This window comes from Pinus tabuliformis, chromosome 5_2 (genome assembly GCF_031772625.1).
Source record: "Pinus tabuliformis cultivar Carrire ecotype Pingquan chromosome 5_2, CPIR1, whole genome shotgun sequence".
NCBI classification, from domain to species: Eukaryota; Viridiplantae; Streptophyta; class Pinopsida; order Pinales; family Pinaceae; genus Pinus; species Pinus tabuliformis.
In genome coordinates this window covers 652,269,831-652,288,995 of record NC_142306.1, presented here as the reverse complement: position 1 = coordinate 652,288,995, position 19,165 = coordinate 652,269,831, and the positions used below count along the sequence as shown (strand labels likewise).

The following is a 19,165-nucleotide window of genomic DNA, read 5'->3' as shown; positions in this document are numbered from 1 at the left end:
GCTTCTCAAGAGGGCAAAATGATCAATATAATGAGTTGTTGGGCCTTTGAGGAGGCCTAATGAAGTCCAAGGGGTGCCATGATGTGAAAATGGACTCCAAACATAGTGGACAAGGGGTTGGCCCCTTGTTTTCCAAGCAAGAACCTGTGGTGCTCCCAAGTGGGTGTGGGGGCACAAGGACATCCTCATGGGTCTCCAAGTGGATTGAAAATGCTTGTAGACCATCTGTAAGGGCTAGGATGACGACATAAGCCCTCCCTCTGTAGTGCGAGACATTCTATGGACACTGGAACATCTGCCAAGTGTATGGTGCAAGGGTGGAGCCGGCTAGGCAGAGTGAACTAGGTTCATCATCCTCATCCAAAAGGTGGAACACGAGCAATCAACGATCGATGTTGGGGATCCATGAAGTAATATTTACTATGGTGGAGGCCCATGGCTCTCAATGCTCACCCTACAAGTGCCCATGTGGCCCTCTAGAGGTCTAGGACCCCGTATAGGGAGACCAAACCCGCAAATGGAAACCCACCTGCTAGCCTGCTTAAGATCCAATTTTCCCCTTGCCCTCCAGTACAACAAAATCATTAGAATAATCAAGTAAAAGAGTTTACAAATCAAGGAATCAATAAGGCACTTCATGGTGGCATGCCCTTCCATAGTGGGCTTTGGCATGTACAAGTGTCTAGGACCCCGTATAGGGAGACCAAACCCGCAAATGGAAACCCACCTGCTAGCCTGCTTAAGATCCAATTTTCCCCTTGCCCTCCAGTACAACAAAATCATTAGAATAATCAAGTAAAAGAGTTTACAAATCAAGGAATCAATAAGGCACTTCATGGTGGCATGCCCTTCCATAGTGGGCTTTGGCATGTACAAGTGTCTCCAAGCTCAATAAGGGGGTTAACCAAGCAACCTATTAGGTGGTTTCAACCTTTAAAGGGGGTGACATGTCCACGGTACATCCATCAAATGGAAAGTGTCAAGTGATATAATAATGGAACAGAGTGGGGTCAAGGGAAGAATCTAGGCCACATGCTGTCAGACATAGGGGTAGCTATAATGAGGGAAACCCACACTTGGGTATACTAGTGTAGGAGGGAGAATCATGGTAGATAAGTTACCCTGACATTTGTTTTTCCACCCTTCTTCATATGCCTTTTTCCTTTTATTGATTTTTCTTTGTAACTGCTCGGGGCTCCAAGGGATGAGAACATGATGTGTGTTATATAGCAGTAGTTACCCCCTTTTAAGGTGGGGCATTTCATTGCTCACCAGGAGTTGGGACTGTCATGGGTTCCTCAATGTGGAGGTGGCTCATGTAGGGCCCATAGGAACCAGGATGATGGCCATATATAAGGGGTAGACCTTATGTTTGGCTTTTGCCCACGTTGTTGGTTTGATGGGGCTTGACCCAGGTTCAACATTATCTGTGCCAACCAACAAAACCCTAACTGCTGGCCCTTTCGGCAACAACCTGCGTAGCGCAGGCTATAGTCTCACTCGAAGTAGTATTGGGGGATGATAGAACCAAGTTTCTGCATCTAGAGGCCTGTGTGATAGGTTCCTGTGGTTCTTAGGGCTTATGTCTACCTTCGCGAACCCTTAACCCTTCCAAACAGACAATTACTGTAAATGTGCTTAAACAACTTCTAGATCTTCGTGAAGGCTCTTAATCATTCATAACATGCATAAATACTGATCTACTATTTTCGCGCACCAGATAAGCATTAATTCATATAAATTATAACACAGAGCGAAAATATAGAAACTTGCAGAAGAAAGAAGACACAGATGCATCATAATTGGCTCAAAACTGTCTTTATTAACTATAATCATTTCAGTGCAAACTTCTTTTCGTTGTGCACTCAACTGCAGGGCCCGCACACTCAGCCTGCGGACTTACCAAGGTCTCCACGCACTCAGCTACAGGAGCCTTCCCCTTTCGCCTAAGTACATGAAATAGACCTTTCCTGCCTTAGCTTCTTGCCCCAAACAATGATCTTCTATCTTCGTTACCTCTTAGACTTGCTATGACTCATCTATATATAACATTTGGCTTACAATACCATGGTCTGTAGACCATGGGCAGGTCTCAAAAACTCCTTATCACTTACCCACCTAAGGGACTAAAGCCCCTTTGACTCGTACTATCTTCGCGCTCCGCTTCCACATTTCGCGGAGTCTTTGCATTCTATACAAAAATTAACCCAAGATTTGACCAAAACTTAATCCCGAGGACCCTATCCCAGCACACGTGCTAAATTTGTTTGTCCCAATCGTCTTTTGCATTGTGGTACATTTCTTGTTGAGAGTGGCCAAATTATGTTTTTTCTTTTCTCTTTAGCTGCACCAACCTCTAAGGCATCGTTCCAGGCTCGACCCAAGTTTTGGGCAATGGGAGGCTAACCCTATGTGGACCCAGTGGATCCATGTGGACTTGGATAGGAAAATGATGATTGGGGTTAAAATGAGCGGAAAGGGGTTATGCATATGGTGTCGGGAAATAGAACCACACAACCAAAATCAAGATTTCTCATGTAGTGCCAACCCTAAAGCTTGTGGCCAGTAAAGGAGATCCCATGGGACTAAGATACAAGGCTAAACACCAAAATCGGGCAGAGGAGACAGGAGCATAACTCTCGCCCACTCTTTTTGCTGAATCCCCCCACCAATTGATGCCAAAAAGTGTCCATGAAAAGTAAACAAAATTACTCAAATAAACTAATGAAAAGTCATACCTATGGGGTCGGGAGGCCCACCTTCAAACATACATTCATAACAGATGGGCGAGGGAACACATGGATTGCTCAGGTGTCGGAGAAAATAGCACATCGAGCTATCTGGTGGCTTGTGGTTGCCGGTTGAAGACCATCTAGGAGAAAAAAAATTCTCCTATGCATACTACCCACAGGTAGTGGGTTACAGGACTTTGACTCAATTTCAGATCTTTGAGTTCAACATATCCTAGAAGCATGAAGAACATGCTTGACCTAGACTTGAGCGTGAAACCCATGCTTAAATAAAATTCTTTTTCTTCTTTTACATGAAATACAAATTAATACAAGTACAAAGATATTATGAAGACCAATCCTAGTTACTTTTCCAACACTCCATGCGATCTTCCAAACTCAGAAATTATGCAGACTTAGTAGCTTGCACATTTCCTCAGAAATTCACATCTTCTTTAGGTTATAAGTCACAGAGAAATTCACATTTCTTTGCCACATGGACTTGCACTTTATGCCACAAAAACTCTCACTTTTATGCCACAAAAACTTGCACTTTTATGCCACAAAAACTTGCACTTTTATGCTATAGAAACTCAACGAATTTCTTGCCTTGTTTGAAGAGGTATAACCCCAATTTATAGTTGTTCGTCACTGTGAAGGGACACGTCTGTTCAGCAAGACGACTTGATCATCTAGAGGTCTGACTTGGACTTGTGTAGGGCTATTTGACTCTATTTTTTTTTTCATTTCTTTTTCTTTACAAAGAGTCCAATTGGACTTTGACTCAATAACAAATCCTAGAAGTATGAAGAACATGCTTGACCTAGACTTGAGCATGAAACCCATGCTTAAATTAGACTCTTTTTCTTCTTTTACATGAAATACAAAGATAATTATGAAGACCGATCCTAGCTACTTTTCCAACACTCCATGCAATCTTCCAAAATCGCATACACTTAAAAAACAACACCGAATTCTTGCCCAAGCAACCTTCTTTCATTGCCTCTCTGATCTCAATTCTCCCCAAAGCTGTCTAGGAAATCCAGTCAGTACTCTCCTTGCGACCTTTGAAGCTAGCCGCTTACAACCCCCTCATTTTTCTCTTGGGCATTAGATCGGAACTCAAGTTGTTTCCTCTCGGCTTTGCTACGCCTTGTTGAGCTTTGTAGCTTGGATGGTACTTCTAGCCTTGTGTCTTGATTATAAGGACCTTGATTTGCCTCTTTAGGAGCTTGCATGTGACATGCAGAGTGTGCAAGTGAGTTTCACACATGTGGATGTGTTGCATGTGACATGCATGAGATGTGCATGTAAAGAAAGCTAAATTTATGACTTGCATTTGAGTTAAAGTAAAGAAAGCTAAAGATAGGAAAAATAACTAAAGTTAAGTCACTTATCTTCAATTAACTTGACCAACTAATTTTGGTCGTCAATCTTAGCCTATGAAAGTTATAAATTGAGCCCAAGTGCTGAGGCTAAGACACACAACAATAACACAAGATTGAGAGAGGCTACTCAGTGAACGAGTGTTGCGTCTGAGGGAGTGTAGAGAGGCTAGTGATCAATTTTGTGGTCTATATTTTCTCCGTTAGGCCATTATCCCAGGAAGGGAGCCCATGTGAGTTCTATGATTAATTTATTAATGAAGAACTGTTGGTTGGGCAGAAATTTGTTTGTGTATGTGATCTAGATTGAATAATTTTGCTTTTGCTAAATATTTTTGGTTAGGAACTTAGTTGTGTATTCGTTTAGTTAATAATTGTTGGGAACCAAATACCGAGTGTTGGGTTCGGGAAAGTATAACATGGTAATAGAGCCCCAACTATGAATCGACCTTGGAATCACAGGTGTTAGGCTTGTATCGGATTGCAAAAGCCAGGTTGGCTGGGATCATACAAACGAGAAATTTTTATTAGGGCGGTGTGACCATTTCTTTTTCGGGTCGAAGAATCTTTTTTTACAAGCAAAAATATTTTTTACAAGAAAAAAACTATAAGAAAAAAAAAATTAAAAAAGGGTGAAAGTGACTATTGGTTAGTGGAGTTTGAGATGACTACTGGGTTGTGTTATGAGGATAGGTTGTATGGGGCAGAAAATTTTAACTCATGGAGAGAGCGGATTGTTCTATTGTTTGAGGAGTAGGAGTTGTGGGACATCGTGGAAAAGGTTGTTCCAATTCTTGTAGATCCTATGCAGTTGGTTGAGTTTAATAAGAAGAACGTGAAGGCCAAGAGAATAATCTTGGATTCCATTAAAGACCATATTATACCTCATGTGACAAGGAAGAAGAATGCCTTTGAGATGTGGGCATCCTTAACCAAGTTATACCAGAGTACAAACCAAAACAAAAAGATGGCGTTGAAAGAGAAATCGACAGAGTTGCATCATATCTAACTAGGATCACCAAGATTAGTGATGACTTGGCAACAACAGGGGAAACTATTGGTAGTGAGGAGTTGGTCAGATCAACTTTAAGTGGCTTTCCCCCGAAATGGGATGTCTTTGTTGATGGGATTTTTGCATAGGAAAATCTGCCTAGTTGGGATAGATTGTGGGATGATTTCGTACAGGAAGAGATGAGGAGACATTCCAAAATTACAAGCCAATATGATGGTGGGGATAATGAGGAGAATTTTTCTCTTGCTGTAAAGGGAAAAAGTAAAGTAAAGGGAAGCAGGGGATATGCTTTCGTGAGGGACATGAGCAAAGTGAAGTGCTTTGCGTATCACAAGACTGGTCACTATGCAAGCCAATGTCCATACAAGAAGAAGGAGGAGGAGGAGGAGGATCAGGTGGCTACATCAACATCAACTGAGATTGATGACTTTACAAAGAAATTTGAGAAAGAATTTTCTCTTGTTGCCTATACTTCAGAAATTAGTATTATTGTGTATGAGGATAGTGGGTTATGGCTAGTGGACAGTAAAGCATCCAATCACACAGTCACATGATGGGGATGAGGTCAGTGTTCCACAATGTTTCAGAGACAAACTTAGACTGCCATGTGAGTTGTGGAGCTAGCACCACACATGCAGTGAAGGGGGTTGGATGTGTTAGATTCCAGCTAGAGTCAGGAGGATTTCTAGAGGTGACAGGGATGTTATTTGTTCCAGGGTTGATGGTACACATGCTCTCAGTATTAGCCTTAGAGGATGATGGATATAGAGTTTTATTTTGGGATGGACAAGTGCTTCTATATTTAGAGGGAGCAACCTTGGATGCAGTGGTAGTGCTTGGCATTAGACAAGGGCAATCATAGAGGATGTTGGGACAACCTATGGGTATATCCAAAGGGATCTTAGATACAGGATTAGTGTTAGTTACTGAGAGAGAGCAGGTGGCAAGGAAGAGTGATTCTTAACGTACATCTAGGAGCCTCGGTTGGTATGATATGACATTGTTAGGACGCTCAGGAGTAGGATCCTAGGAGCATGGTTAAAGGTAACAGGTCTTATAATTAGATTCCAAAGTAGGTAGTAGGGAATTCTTCTAGTTCAAAGGGAGCAACTACAACAATTGATAACGTGGTGGTGTTAGAGACAGATCCAGGTGGAGGAGGTTCTTCTTTAGGTACCTTCCTCGCTAAGAGGGAGTGTTGAGTTTTGTAGCTTGGAAGGTACTTCTAGCCTTGTTTCTTGACTAGAAGGACATTGATTTGCCTCTTTAGGAGCTTGCACGTGACATGTAGAGTGTGCAAGTGAGTTGCACACATGTAGATGTGTTGCATGTGACATGCATGAGATGTGCAAGTGAGTTGCACACATGTAGATTTGTTGCATGTCACATGCATGAGATGTGCATGTAATGAAAACTAAATTTATGACTTGTACAGTTGTACTTGAGTTAAAGTAAAGAAAGCTAAAGAGAGAAAAGTTAATTAAAGTTAAGTCCCTTATTCGTAGTTAACTTGATGAGCTAGTTTTGGTCATCAATCTTAGCTTACGAAAGTTATAAATTGAGCCTATATGTTGAGGCTAAGGCACACACCAACACAATATTGAGAGAGGCTTCTCAGTGAGCGTGTGCTGGGGCCAACCCTCCTTCATTTTTTGTATAGTGGTTCATGGTGTGTGAATAACCTTTACTTGCATGCTTGTGCATGCATGGGGTGGCCAGCCCACTCCATTCAATATGCATTGATCTCCTCGGGGTGGCGGGCACAACCCCCAACTTACATTCCTCGAATAGCATACATTCTCATTATACCCTTTTTTTTAAACTTTAATATATATATATATATATATATATATATAGTACTAAGTGAGTTTTTTTTGGTTAATTTATTCAACTTAATAAATTAATTTAAGAAATGTATAAAGTGGATATGTAGTGCCGTGTCTGTACCAAACCTTGACAACAGTGGATTTAATGGTTGACCATACAATGCCAATGATTTGTTGTGGTTTGAAGCATTATGTGGTGACAACTGTATAGCTGGGTGGCAGTTATTGTGTTGATCTGAGTACAATCTATATTGCGGAAGACACGACGGGAATTTTATAGCAAAGCGGATAGGGCATGGGTAACAACAAAAAAAATGGAGTCAATTGTACGTACAGATAGTCTCGCCCAAACAAATTTTAGGGGGCAACTTTTGGAAGATGCTATGACAGTGCTGGCCGTGGGTAGAATGTTCGAGATAGGCTAGTGGCAATGCACAAAAATGATGACTAAATAGGGAATAGGGTGGCAACGAACATGACACGAGATTGTATAGTGCTGCTGATAGCGGAACAACATGGAGCAATATAGCTCTGATACTAGTGTAACAAATAGTCCTTGTTTGTAAGTGTGTAGACAAAATTATTTCATAATAAAAATATATTGATTGATAGGTTGAATAAGAAAATGATGATACAATGATGATACAATAACCCTCGTGACGGTTTACATTATAGCATTGACTAGTCACGAGGTGAAAGGGTACATGCCTCTTCAATTTCGATTTAATTAATTAATTAATTTATATTTATGTTTATAACAGATGCCTCTCTCAATCCCTTGTGTCCCCGTGTGTTGTGTCTTCTCCCTTGGTGTAGCTTGTCTTTTTTAAGCTTGAGTTATGATTGAATCCACAATTGTAATCTCCAAAATAATTGACAGTTGAGATTAGATCTCGCCTCACTTGAGATCAACAATTGAGATTCATGTAATTCACTAATACAAGTAACCTTTGCATTAGATTAGATTAACTCACTTTAATCTTATAAAAGAAATTATTTAAATTACTAAAGTAGTTTGCTAAGGTTCAACGGCTGGTAGGCAACTTTTTGCATGCTTAGACACTTAGGTCTGTGTAGAAGTACCTGCTTGAGCTACAAACATAAAACAACGCTCTACTATTTTTGAGTTTGTGTAATTTCAATTTACTATTTTAGACTTCGGTTTCTACTATTTTATTTTCTTTTAACCAGAATGAGAATTTTTGGAGAATCAGTAAATTCAAAATATCGTCTGCCAAGATTACACCAGATGCAACTATTTCATAAATGCCACAACGGGTCAATTACAACATATCTTCGAAGTCTTGAAGCTATGTAGCTAGGGAAACAAAATTTTCACCAAACCACTCCAGCTAAGATCCTTTGACGGTCTCTACTATTTTTCTTGTACTAGTTAGATTCTAGAATGATGGATTTAAAATAATGTATCAATATTTTACTATATCTGTTTTATTTATGGTTTATGAGTCAATGTATTTCCTTACTGAATCTTGATTTGAATCATGTTTATATCATCTAAAGATTTGAATTTAGCCCTATTTTATTGCTTGTTAGGTATTTACATTGCACAATGACGAATTTGCATGGGTGAATTGTTATTGTAGGGATTTTTATCATTTTTTTTTACCATGGTGAATCGGTAACTCGTTGGAGTAATCTGGGCAAGGCCCAAGATCAAACTTAGCGTCTGCCACTATAACACCAAGAGTAAATCCAGCAGCATGTATGCCAGATATACTGGGAATTTATGACTTAGCAAGAGCCGAGACTCCATGAGGGTGGGGGAGCCTACTCCTTGAGCCTTATCACAACGGGCCAAAGATCTCCTTTGTGGGATTTGAAACCACATGGAGGGGATAACATCCCATTGTACCAACCACTCAATCGTCCCACAAAGGGACTTGTTGGGATTTTATTGTTATTATTTTCATTTTTATGTTTTTAGAGATGGGGACCCTTATGCTAGGTATACACAATCCCCCCTGCCCCCTTGAATTTCCTCAAAATTTGGGGGTGCTTCCACTCATCCTCCGCCGTCCTTGAAAATTGGTGGAACATTGCTTTTATGGCACTCACTCTAGGTTGCGGCTGCTTTAGATCTAAAGATTAGATTTGGTAGCACTTTGCTCACTTTCAGGTACCTATTGAAGGTGAGATGGCCTAATTTGTAAACATAACTATTTGGTCATGTTAGACAGTTCAGGGATAACCTATTTCATTGCATAAGGTAATGGTCTACTTCCTTTATAAAATTTTGTATGTGTACTATGGGTGCGTTTTCTAACTTTATAATTATTTAGTATTCATCTACATGTAGCACAAATGTGTATGTTTTCACATATTCTGCAACTAATTTGTCATTTTGTGTTTTTTTTTGAATATAAATGCATTAAAATATAAAAAAAAATGAAAAAAAAAGCCATGCTCTTGGGATGCTCTGTTCTTGAGGTTTTTTGGGAAAGCACTCTTGGTGCTCCTGCTTTGGCAACTATGGTCTACTCAAGGCAAGAATGAAAATTCCTCAAGTGGTGCGCAATAGCCCAGAATAGAAGGATTTGAATTGAAGTCAAAATCTTATATGGACTGAAGTGCGCTGAAGTCACAAACTAAACTGGAGTGAAGTGAGCTCAACTAAGCTGCCGTGAACTAAAAATAGATGTCCAAGTCAACTCATAGGTAGTTGCAACATAGTTCTAAATTAAATAATATTTTGCTGGCTCTTTTCCTCCTTCAAAATGAAGTTGAATGTGTTTAATTTAAACTGGGAAGAAAAGCTATTCCCCTGGATTGTCCCTGGATACAAATGTCGCTGGAGTGAACCTGTTGGCTCGTACCTGCAATTTTCAGCTCCTAGGATGTAAGAAAAGGTTTGCTGTGCTTGTTTCTTTCTCGTAATTTTTCAAAAGAGCTTATAGGATTAGGATAAATATTTTTGATCCTTTATGCCTTTTTTCAACAGTTTTCATTCAATTTTTTGTTACACGTTGCCATATTTTCTTTTAGTGGGGGAATGCTCCCTCAAATTGAGTGAGATGTTCCTTGAATTGGTGGTGCTTTTGGTGGGGGACATCTTCTGGACTTCCCAGTATTGGTACCAGTGACTGATATTGCCATTTCTGGACTTTCAAGGGCTAGGGACATGTCCCCATGCAACTCCTCCGCTATATTCTGTACATGGCAGTGGTTTTAGATATGATACCATCTCCAGTTTGGTGTTTTAGTTGAGATGAGGCTAACACCTAAGCCTGTGGATTAGTTTGGAGATTTTCCTTGCAAAGCAATGTGGTCTGTAACCTGGTCATTGAATATCATAAATTATAACAAATCAAAATTTACTTCTTGATAGTGGTTATTGTACAATGCACTCTCTTCCTTGAGAGTCAGTGATGAAGTGCAGTGAATGTGCGATTTTGAACTACAAACATAGAATGTGTAAATTGCTGATTTTAGTCTTTTGATGGGTGTGCTTCTTTCATTCTAGAGGTTATCCTTATTTTCTTGACTGAAGAAGATCTGATTCACAATGAGGTATATATCTTTTCTATATCGATTTTTTTATGAAGGCTGGCGCACCACATTATGTTTAATAAATATGAAAATAAAAGCTGTCCCTTTTTATATCTGCTAAAGTTCTGCATTTTGTCACGAACACGTGTTTGCAGCTGAGAAGAGGCGCAAGGAACAACATGAATCTCAACAGGCTGGGAATGGACCTGCAACTTCTTATGGGGCAACTGCTGTAAGTTTCATGTTTCATAAGGCTATTTTGTTAAGTAGGTGATTTGAAATGGAAATAGGGTGCTATTTTGTTCTATTCTCAGAGATTGTAGAGAAAAAGGTTATTATTTTATTTTTTGTGATGACTATATGTTTTTAGTTTGGGTTGTCTTATTCATACTCATTTCTCTTTTCATTGTATTTAACAAAACTGGATAACATCAATCTCAAGTTTCAACTATGAAGCTCTTTCCTCTGGATTTCTTTGAGGTTTCTTTTCTGATGTCGGATTTAGTGATGGCTATTTCCAAATGATAAACTTATATCTGTACCCATGTGATTTAGTGGTCTTAATAGTCTCTTCCATTTAGATAATATGTGTCTCTTGACTTGTCTGATTAAGTTTAGAATACTACTACCTTTAAGGTTCTTTTCGGACTTGGATTATTTACCCAAATATGGACTCATTTTTATGTCTGCTAGTCCTGAAAATTTCACAGAATGCAAAATTCAATACAAAACTGGAATTTCACCTTTAACGTACAAGGGTTTTTGGATCTTAGCCCAGTGAATTTTCAGCCTTAGGGTTGCTGTAAAACAGAGTACAAAACAACAGGGGAAAAGTATGATGTTTCACTTATATACAGTTCAAACTTTGCGGAAATTCAAGGAGAAAAACTATCAAACCAAAGGGATAAGTTTCAGACCTTTTAGGGCAACTTATCAGCCAATATCCAGATCTGAAAATACTCTTACAGCAGTAATAACAGCAGGAAAATCAGCCCCTTATTTTCTTATTGACTATTTACTTATGTCAAATCAGCGAGACATATATGGCCGTACATAAGAATGTCTAAAGAACATATATAGCTGAAAATTAAATCTGGAAATTGTGCAAGTTTTGGACAACTGGCAAGTTCATTAACATGTGCAAGATGAAGTACGTTTACATACCACGGCCTTCTCTTAATCCTTTCAGCTCTCCAAGCCCTAGTGAGGACAAATCAAAGCCCTAGCAACTGTGAAGATCCAATGTGCAGAAACCACACCAACACATCCTCTAAGACAAGACTTCTTTTCCTACACTACTTGACAAATCCCATTGAAGCAACCTAACTCTTTTTCTACTGATGCTTTGCATACTGGTGAAATGTTTTGTCACATTTCACAAAATTGCGGAGGGGGGTGGGTTGGGTGTGTGCTGTTGGTTTTAACCTTTGTACAATGAATTGCTGCAATCATTTTTTAAATAAAATGGAAAAGATGCAATGACACATACACATTAGCATAGAGATTTTTTATTTGAAACCCAAAAACCAAAAAATTAGTAATATTTTTCAGTATAAATTTATTTACAATGTTATAATACAATATGTATATCCCATGGCATCCATTAACCCTAGATTAGAATACAGCCGTAGTTCCTTAACTAGAATATGTGTTGAACCGCCATGTGCCACAAAACCACTAAAAGTGAAAAGCATATGCTGAAAACCACCCAGAATGGATGCAAAAAATTGCCAATTTTTTTGGGGGGGCACTACCATCAAACCTCTACGCAAGAGGGGCTACCAGCCCTTGTGACCTATCGGGTAATCGCAGCTTTCGCCTGCGCATTGTTGAAAATAGTACTTGAGGTCGGTATTTTCATGGTCAAAATTAAAGGAGAAATTATTTATTTTCCAGCTGTCCGAGTCAGCCTCAATTAGACAAGTCGGCCCCACCACTTGAAGGGGTTTGACTGTAAGGTCAAAACCTATTGAAAAATCTAGGGCATCAAGTATTAGGTGATTTCTCTAAGAGACCACTGCTTGTGAATGCTTTTTACTTAGATTATTTTCTTCTCTTTAAATTATTATTGTGTTCTTCTTTCATCAAACAGTTACCAATGCATAAACAATAAAGAGACAAGAGATACAAAATGTAGGCTATTCTCTAGGGCCAAAACCTCTCCCACTTGAGAGGAAAACCCGCACAAATTCTTCTTCTTATAGAGACTTCAATTGACGAATACCAAGACCAAGACCCTTGACCTATTTGCCACTCCAAGACCAAGACACAAATCCTCCTTGATGAGATTCTTCCTGCAATGATCAAACCTCTGCTTCTTCGTCCTTCTTGGCTACTCTTCAGAATTTCGGTCCCTTGGTTCAGCACTGCACTCCTTGGTTCTAGTTCAGAAACCCTTAGCACATTAGCTTGACCAACTTTTACCTTATATCTTCTTCGCTCTAGAAGGAGACTTCCTCCTTTTAACTCAACTTCCCTTTTACTTGTCCTTCACCCAACTTGATTACCTTTTGATACTTGTAACCTTCTCGGCCTCCTTGCTGCAATAGACAGATCTGTACCTTCGCATGTGTGGAGATCCCTTAGCCCAAAATAGTCCCAAAATAATGCTGGAACACTTCGTAACTTCTTCCTCTCTCGCTGGTTCTTAGGCTCCTTCTTTGTCACCTTCGCACTGCTTAACTTCAGACCTGCTTCACTGAAAATCTGTCCTCTGAAATTAGGTCGAGCTGCCTATTTTGTTGATTTGGGGTAGCATCGGATGTGCTCTAGCCACGAAATTTGGTGGAGAGGTTGGGGCACATGAGATCTCCAATACCCAGAAAGGGTTTGGGCAGATTCTAAATAGATCAGGAGATATTAAAATAATCATATTTTTAATGGAGTCCCTAAGTCTAAACTTAGGGAAAATAAAATATTAATGTGTATTAATATGAATCTGTGTTAGAGTGGTCCAAAAGACATGGATCAAGCCAGATCTAATCTTAGCCGTTGATTAGGGACTTAATCTCGGCCGTTGAGATGTCAACAGGAAAAGTATAAGAGGAGGCTTGAGGGTCACTTGGAGAATACACCAGAGTGATCAGTCATTCTATTCTCTAGAGCAGGGTTTGCTAAGAGAGATAGAATTAATGATCGGAAGAGCAGCTGAGGGGCATTGAGTATAGAGAAACAAAGAAGGCAGAGATTGTGCCGGGAGAGCAGCGCAACAGCCAAGGAGAGTGATGCAGAGCCAACAAGGGCTCACGTAGGGCCATGCAAAGGCAATGAAGTGCTGTGCAGAGCACTAGAGAGGCCAGCATGTCTGGCGCAGAGGCCCAGAACGCTGACGCAGGGCCTCCTGGGGTTGGCGCAGAACAAGAAAGGCTGATGCAGGGCCAGCGTGAGACAGAGAGGCACTGACGCAGTCCAGATTGGGTAGACGCTGGGGTTACAAAGCAATTTTGTGCTGAGGAGCTGCCGGAAGGATTTTCTGGGGTTTCAGCTAGGAGATTTCTCTCAAACTATGAAGTGTAGCTGTTAAGTAAATTCTCTGTTGGGTAGGCCAATTTCGACACCCAGATTGTACTTTGATATTGCTTAATAAGAAAACCCTCAGATAGCTGCACCGGTTTTCCCGCATTAGGTTTTTCCGGGGACATTGGTCCAAAAATAATGGTGTCATGTGGTGTGTTTGTTCTTATTTCTTTTAGTTGCTAATCTGTAATATGTTGAGCATGCACTGGTGTTTATTTTCAGTATTTACTTTGTAAATAACTTGTTAAAGAAAAATAACAAGTAGGTAGGAATAAATCAGAAAAAGTGCATGAAGGGTTTCTAAACTAAGTAACCTTAGAAACTTCAACATATTTATAGTGGTTGGAGCCTATAATAAGCTGACTTGACTTGGGTGTGAGCCGACATGTCACTTGAGGAAATTATTTAATCCATTTTGAAGCCAACTTGAAGGAGGTGTCTTTGCTTGGTCTTGGAGGGCCTTCTTATACATTTTATGACTCATATAAAATTGTAACATGCCCAAGAAGGGTCCTTCATACATGACATTATCTCAATATTGACTTTTATGACTAGATGACAAAACCTAGAGGCTCTCAATGGGAGCCATCACTAAAAATAAAATTGCTTGCTCATGAAACCCATGAGACAAGCATTACAATAATAATTTTATTTTTTTTCTTTTCATCAATTACATAAAATCACAATTACACATGTCATTATGAAGACCGAACCTAGTTACACTTTTCAACAAAACCGACCTCTTGACTCACGTATATATTGGCATTTGTTGGACCTCATTTGGCATCACACTATAACTCATTCATTTGACCAATCACAAGATCTATTGACACGTGCGGGGAGGAAGAGGAGGATTTATTTTTGCGTTGCCCAACTTATTTGACTTCTACTTACTAGCGTTGACTTGATTCATTTCTATGTTGTTTGACCGAGTTGTTGACCAAGGATTGGAAGTCAATTTTTTTGTGGTTTGTTGACTGTTCATTGACCGAAGATCTGTCTCTGTTTTGGTCTGTTGATTGAAGTTTGACCACAAGTCAAAATCTAAGGTTTGAATGAATTTCTGTGGAAATTGGAGGAGCGAATTTCGACCCTTTTACTAGTAGCCTCAGGCCGAATTTTGGGCCTCTTGTTTAGACTTTGATTGTGAGCAGTTCATTCACTTTTTCTCTCTTTTGACTGGTTTTAACTTGACAATTATTGAGGTCAAAGATTGGCATTTTAACTAGAATATTCTGATGTACAATTGATGAATTGAACTCTCTCTCATAAGGAAAGATTACCGAGTTTTCCCCCTTGTGGGGTTTTGTCCCAAGAAATTTTGGTGTCTTCTTGTTTTATTGTCACTGTGATCTCTATTGCTCTATTGAAGTTTATGGTTGAAATTTTCAAGTATAATTGCTTAATGATTGGAATGCTCTAAAGAAGTCAAATTGTATCATTGGAAGTAGTTATCAGTTTGAAAATTGTTCTAGTCTTGTTTGCAACTAGAAAATCAACATGGTATCAGAGCTTTGGTGAAGGAAAAGAGCATTGAGATCACCTTGAAGAGCATTGAGAGCACCTTAAAGAGCATTGAGATCCTACATCTTTTGTCTTGATTGATCATCTTCATCATGAATTCCTTCATGAAGGCAGAAAACAAGCTTGAAGGAGCTACAAACTTCAGAGCATGGAAGACTAGAATTGACCTTGTTCTTGCAAGACATAAGGTCTTGGGTATTGTGAAAGGAAAAGTTACTGAACCAAATGATCAAGCAGGAAAAGTCAAGTTCCAAGAAGATGACATCATTGCCATGAGTGTCATTGTGGAATTTGTTAGATATCATCTGATTCCTTATATTGCTAATCTTAAATATTCCAAGGAAATGTATGTTGCTCTTACTAGATTATACACCAACAACATTAGTCAATCTATAAGTCTAAGGAATCAACTTAGTGGTGTGAAGATAACAAAGGATGATACAGTGGCATCACACTTCGTAAGAATATGTCAATTAAGAAATCAACTCAAAGCTATTGAAGAAAATGTATTTGATAAGGAACTTGTAGCTATAACACTTAGTGGTTTGCCTGGCCCCTATGATTCTTTTGCATCGAGTATGAGTGGTAGAGAAACTACGCCTACCATTGATAAACTATGGGTTGCTTGCACTCAAGAAGTATCTAGGCTCATGTCTAAAGGTAAGATTCCAAATTTAGGTGAAGATTCTCATGCTTTTGTAGCCTACTCAAAGAATAAGAAGGAAGAAGAAATTTTGGAAGATTTCAAAGAAGTACAGGTAGAAGACTGTTAATTTTAGGTATGTTCTATGCTAGAGCAATTTATTTAAATTTCTTTTCTAGATTAGCAATCACATCAGCATAAAGTAAACTGTAGATAGAACATAAATATAAATCGCAGAAGACAAGCCAAGACAAGAGGACACAAGATGTGAAGCGAGCCAAGGACAAACCCCAATGTGGGGAAACCCTTGATCAATTCTTCTTTTATGTTCTTCAAAGTTCAACAGAGAAAGAGAGAGAGAGAGATAGTACATTTACAATGGAAGTCAACACTTTGACTTTTGATATCGTTAGAGATTAGTTGAAGACATATTGCTTCAACTGATTCTCTAAGGTGACTCCTTCACCCATCATAGTGCTGCATCTCGTCCATTTGCTGCACCTTACCATGTAGTACCATCATGCTGCATCATGCATCATCATGCTGCTCATGATCTCATACATCACTGAGCTGCCCATACATCATGCTGCCCATGATCTTCATCATGTTGCCCATACATCATGCTGCCCATGATCTCATACATCACTGAGCTGCCCATGATCTCATTTATCATCATGCTGCTACACTATCCTTCAGTTGCTTCATTATACAACCATATGCATATTCCTTCCAGCAGACCCTTCTTAAACTATCCTTCTATTTTCATGCTGTCACCTACAGCAATCCGATATTATGACAGCAGCTGGATCCTATCCTTGTTGCTGCGTATATATCCTTATGTATTGCAGTATAAGGCAATGGTAAATGCTGCAGCTAGGAGACTGTGCTATTCATTTCCATAGGTCCTCACCATGACAACGTTAGGCTGCAACCAGAACCCTTGTCATGACAGCGTCTTAGATTTAGGGCTCTTCTGTACAATGATTAGGACCTATTTATGACAGCGTATAAAGTCTTCTCCTCTACAACATTTAGGGCTTCACGTGGCTGTAGTTTAGGGCTGCGTAAACCTTCACACCTTGGCAGCTACAGGTCTCTTTTTGACTGCGGCCAGATTTTCTTGTCATTATTATGACTGCGGCTTCTTTCATGCTTGAATGCGGTTGACCTTCATATTACTACGACTATCCTTCATATTACTGCGACTATCCCTTATGACTGCATTTAGAGCTGTTTGGACAGCATATTAGTACCTGCGTTTAGGTGTATTAGGGCCTGCGTATAAGGCTACAGGTCAGCGTATTAGGGCATCACTTGACTGTGTTCAGGGCTGTTCCATTTACTGCGTGTAGGGACCTTCATGACCTGCGTGTGTCTTCATTTACAGCGGATAAGGTTAGGGCATCATCTGCAGCTAGGCCAACGTATTCTTTTTGGTGTCTCTCCTTCTCCAAAAACCCAAGACGTGGAGAGGAGGAGATCACTTCAAGAATGTGTCTCTAATGACTTCAAATCCTCTCTTATTTATACTAAAAACATAGAGGTTGAATAGACACGTCGGTTGGGCTTCTGAGCCTGCATAAGATGCTGGCTGGTCAATCCTACACATCTCGATGAGAGGGATCCAATAAAAATATCAGCTGCCATAAATAAGATGACCCACATGGAGTTTGGCCCTAGTTTCCAATTTTAACACTCCCTCTCAACTAGGGAGAACTCCATCCGCTGATCCATATGTCCAACTGTACTGTCTCTGGAAAAAAGTATATCACAAGCAATTATCAAGCAGAGAAATCTTGTAACTTTGAATGCCCTAGATTTCTCAACACAACAAGTCATGATCTTCTATATCTGTAGACATACTTTCAAGCAAAACATGGGATGCCATGAATAATGATTTAACTTCTCAAGTTAGATCTCCTACATAACCATGGAGGATGGAATCCTATAAATATTATTCCTTCTTTCAATCAAGGACTTTTATTTGACATCCTAGATTATTTGTAATTTCTAGAAGATAAGGATCGAGATTCTAATATGAGATTTAGTATGTTATCTAGGGAGTACTAACTATGTAACATTTGAAAATCTTTATGATTATACTTACCTTGAATTTTACATACCTCTGATTCTTGAGAGCTTATTAACCTTGTCGTAGTAACAATACTTGTACTCAGATCCTGAAAGAGTGCTTGAGTTTGTAAGGACAGACTTCAGATAGTTTATGTGATGACACAATCCACTTCGGTTTGTACACAATAATCCCAATCTTCATTGTTTGTAGAAGGAGTGGCACAGTTCATTAATGATGACAATGTGGTGGTAGCAAAAGCTTCTTGTTGTGGTGAACCCTTATCACTGTTTTAGTTCTTATAAATATCAATGCTCCAGCCTATGATCCTATCAAAACTTTAACCACATATCATAGAACCTGAATTCTTTTATGACTGTAACTTCACTGAAAATTTATGAACCCAATCTCTGAAGTGATCGAGCTGTCTCGCTGTAGCTTACATCATACTTATACTTGTGATACTAGATGTCTTGAGTTCATTACTATCCTGTGGAGTGAAGTTATATTTTTCTTCTAGACTGTGAGATCATCGACCCTTGCTCTCTGAGATGATTTGACTGTGACTGAGATTAATACCTGAACTTTTCATTCTTTGACTTGTCACCTTGAGGTATAGCGAAATTCTCTTTCTTCAAGGTGTCTTAGCCCATTGTAGTCTTAACTCCATTAGCCCAGAACTACCCTTCTTCAAACTGCCTTTTGACTTTTGACCATAGCTCCGATACCATGTTGGAAAATCGATATACGTAGCAGTTAAATGATTTTCCTCTTATTGACATTAACTTGTGATGTTTTTATTATTAGTATTAGTTTTCTTAATTATCTTTTTTGATCATCAAGATTAATGCCAAGCAACAAAAGAAAAGAACACAAGGTATAGGCACGTTGCCAGGGAAAAACCCCCCTCAAGGGAGGGAAAACCCAGTCATAAGTTCTTCTTTCAAATAGA

At 39.3% G+C, this 19,165-nt stretch overlaps 1 protein-coding gene across 1 annotated transcript in view; it reads left to right on the top strand.

Annotated features, from left to right (window-relative positions):
- LOC149160741 (U2 small nuclear ribonucleoprotein B''-like) overlaps nt 1–19,165 on the top strand; it is a 151,455-nt gene that overhangs the window by 120,151 nt on the left and 12,139 nt on the right. Inside the window, exon 4 of the mRNA XM_089436794.1 lies at nt 10,615–10,691. Coding sequence (XP_089292920.1) covers nt 10,615–10,691 — 77 coding nt within the window. The remainder of the gene's footprint in view (nt 1–10,614; nt 10,692–19,165) is intronic.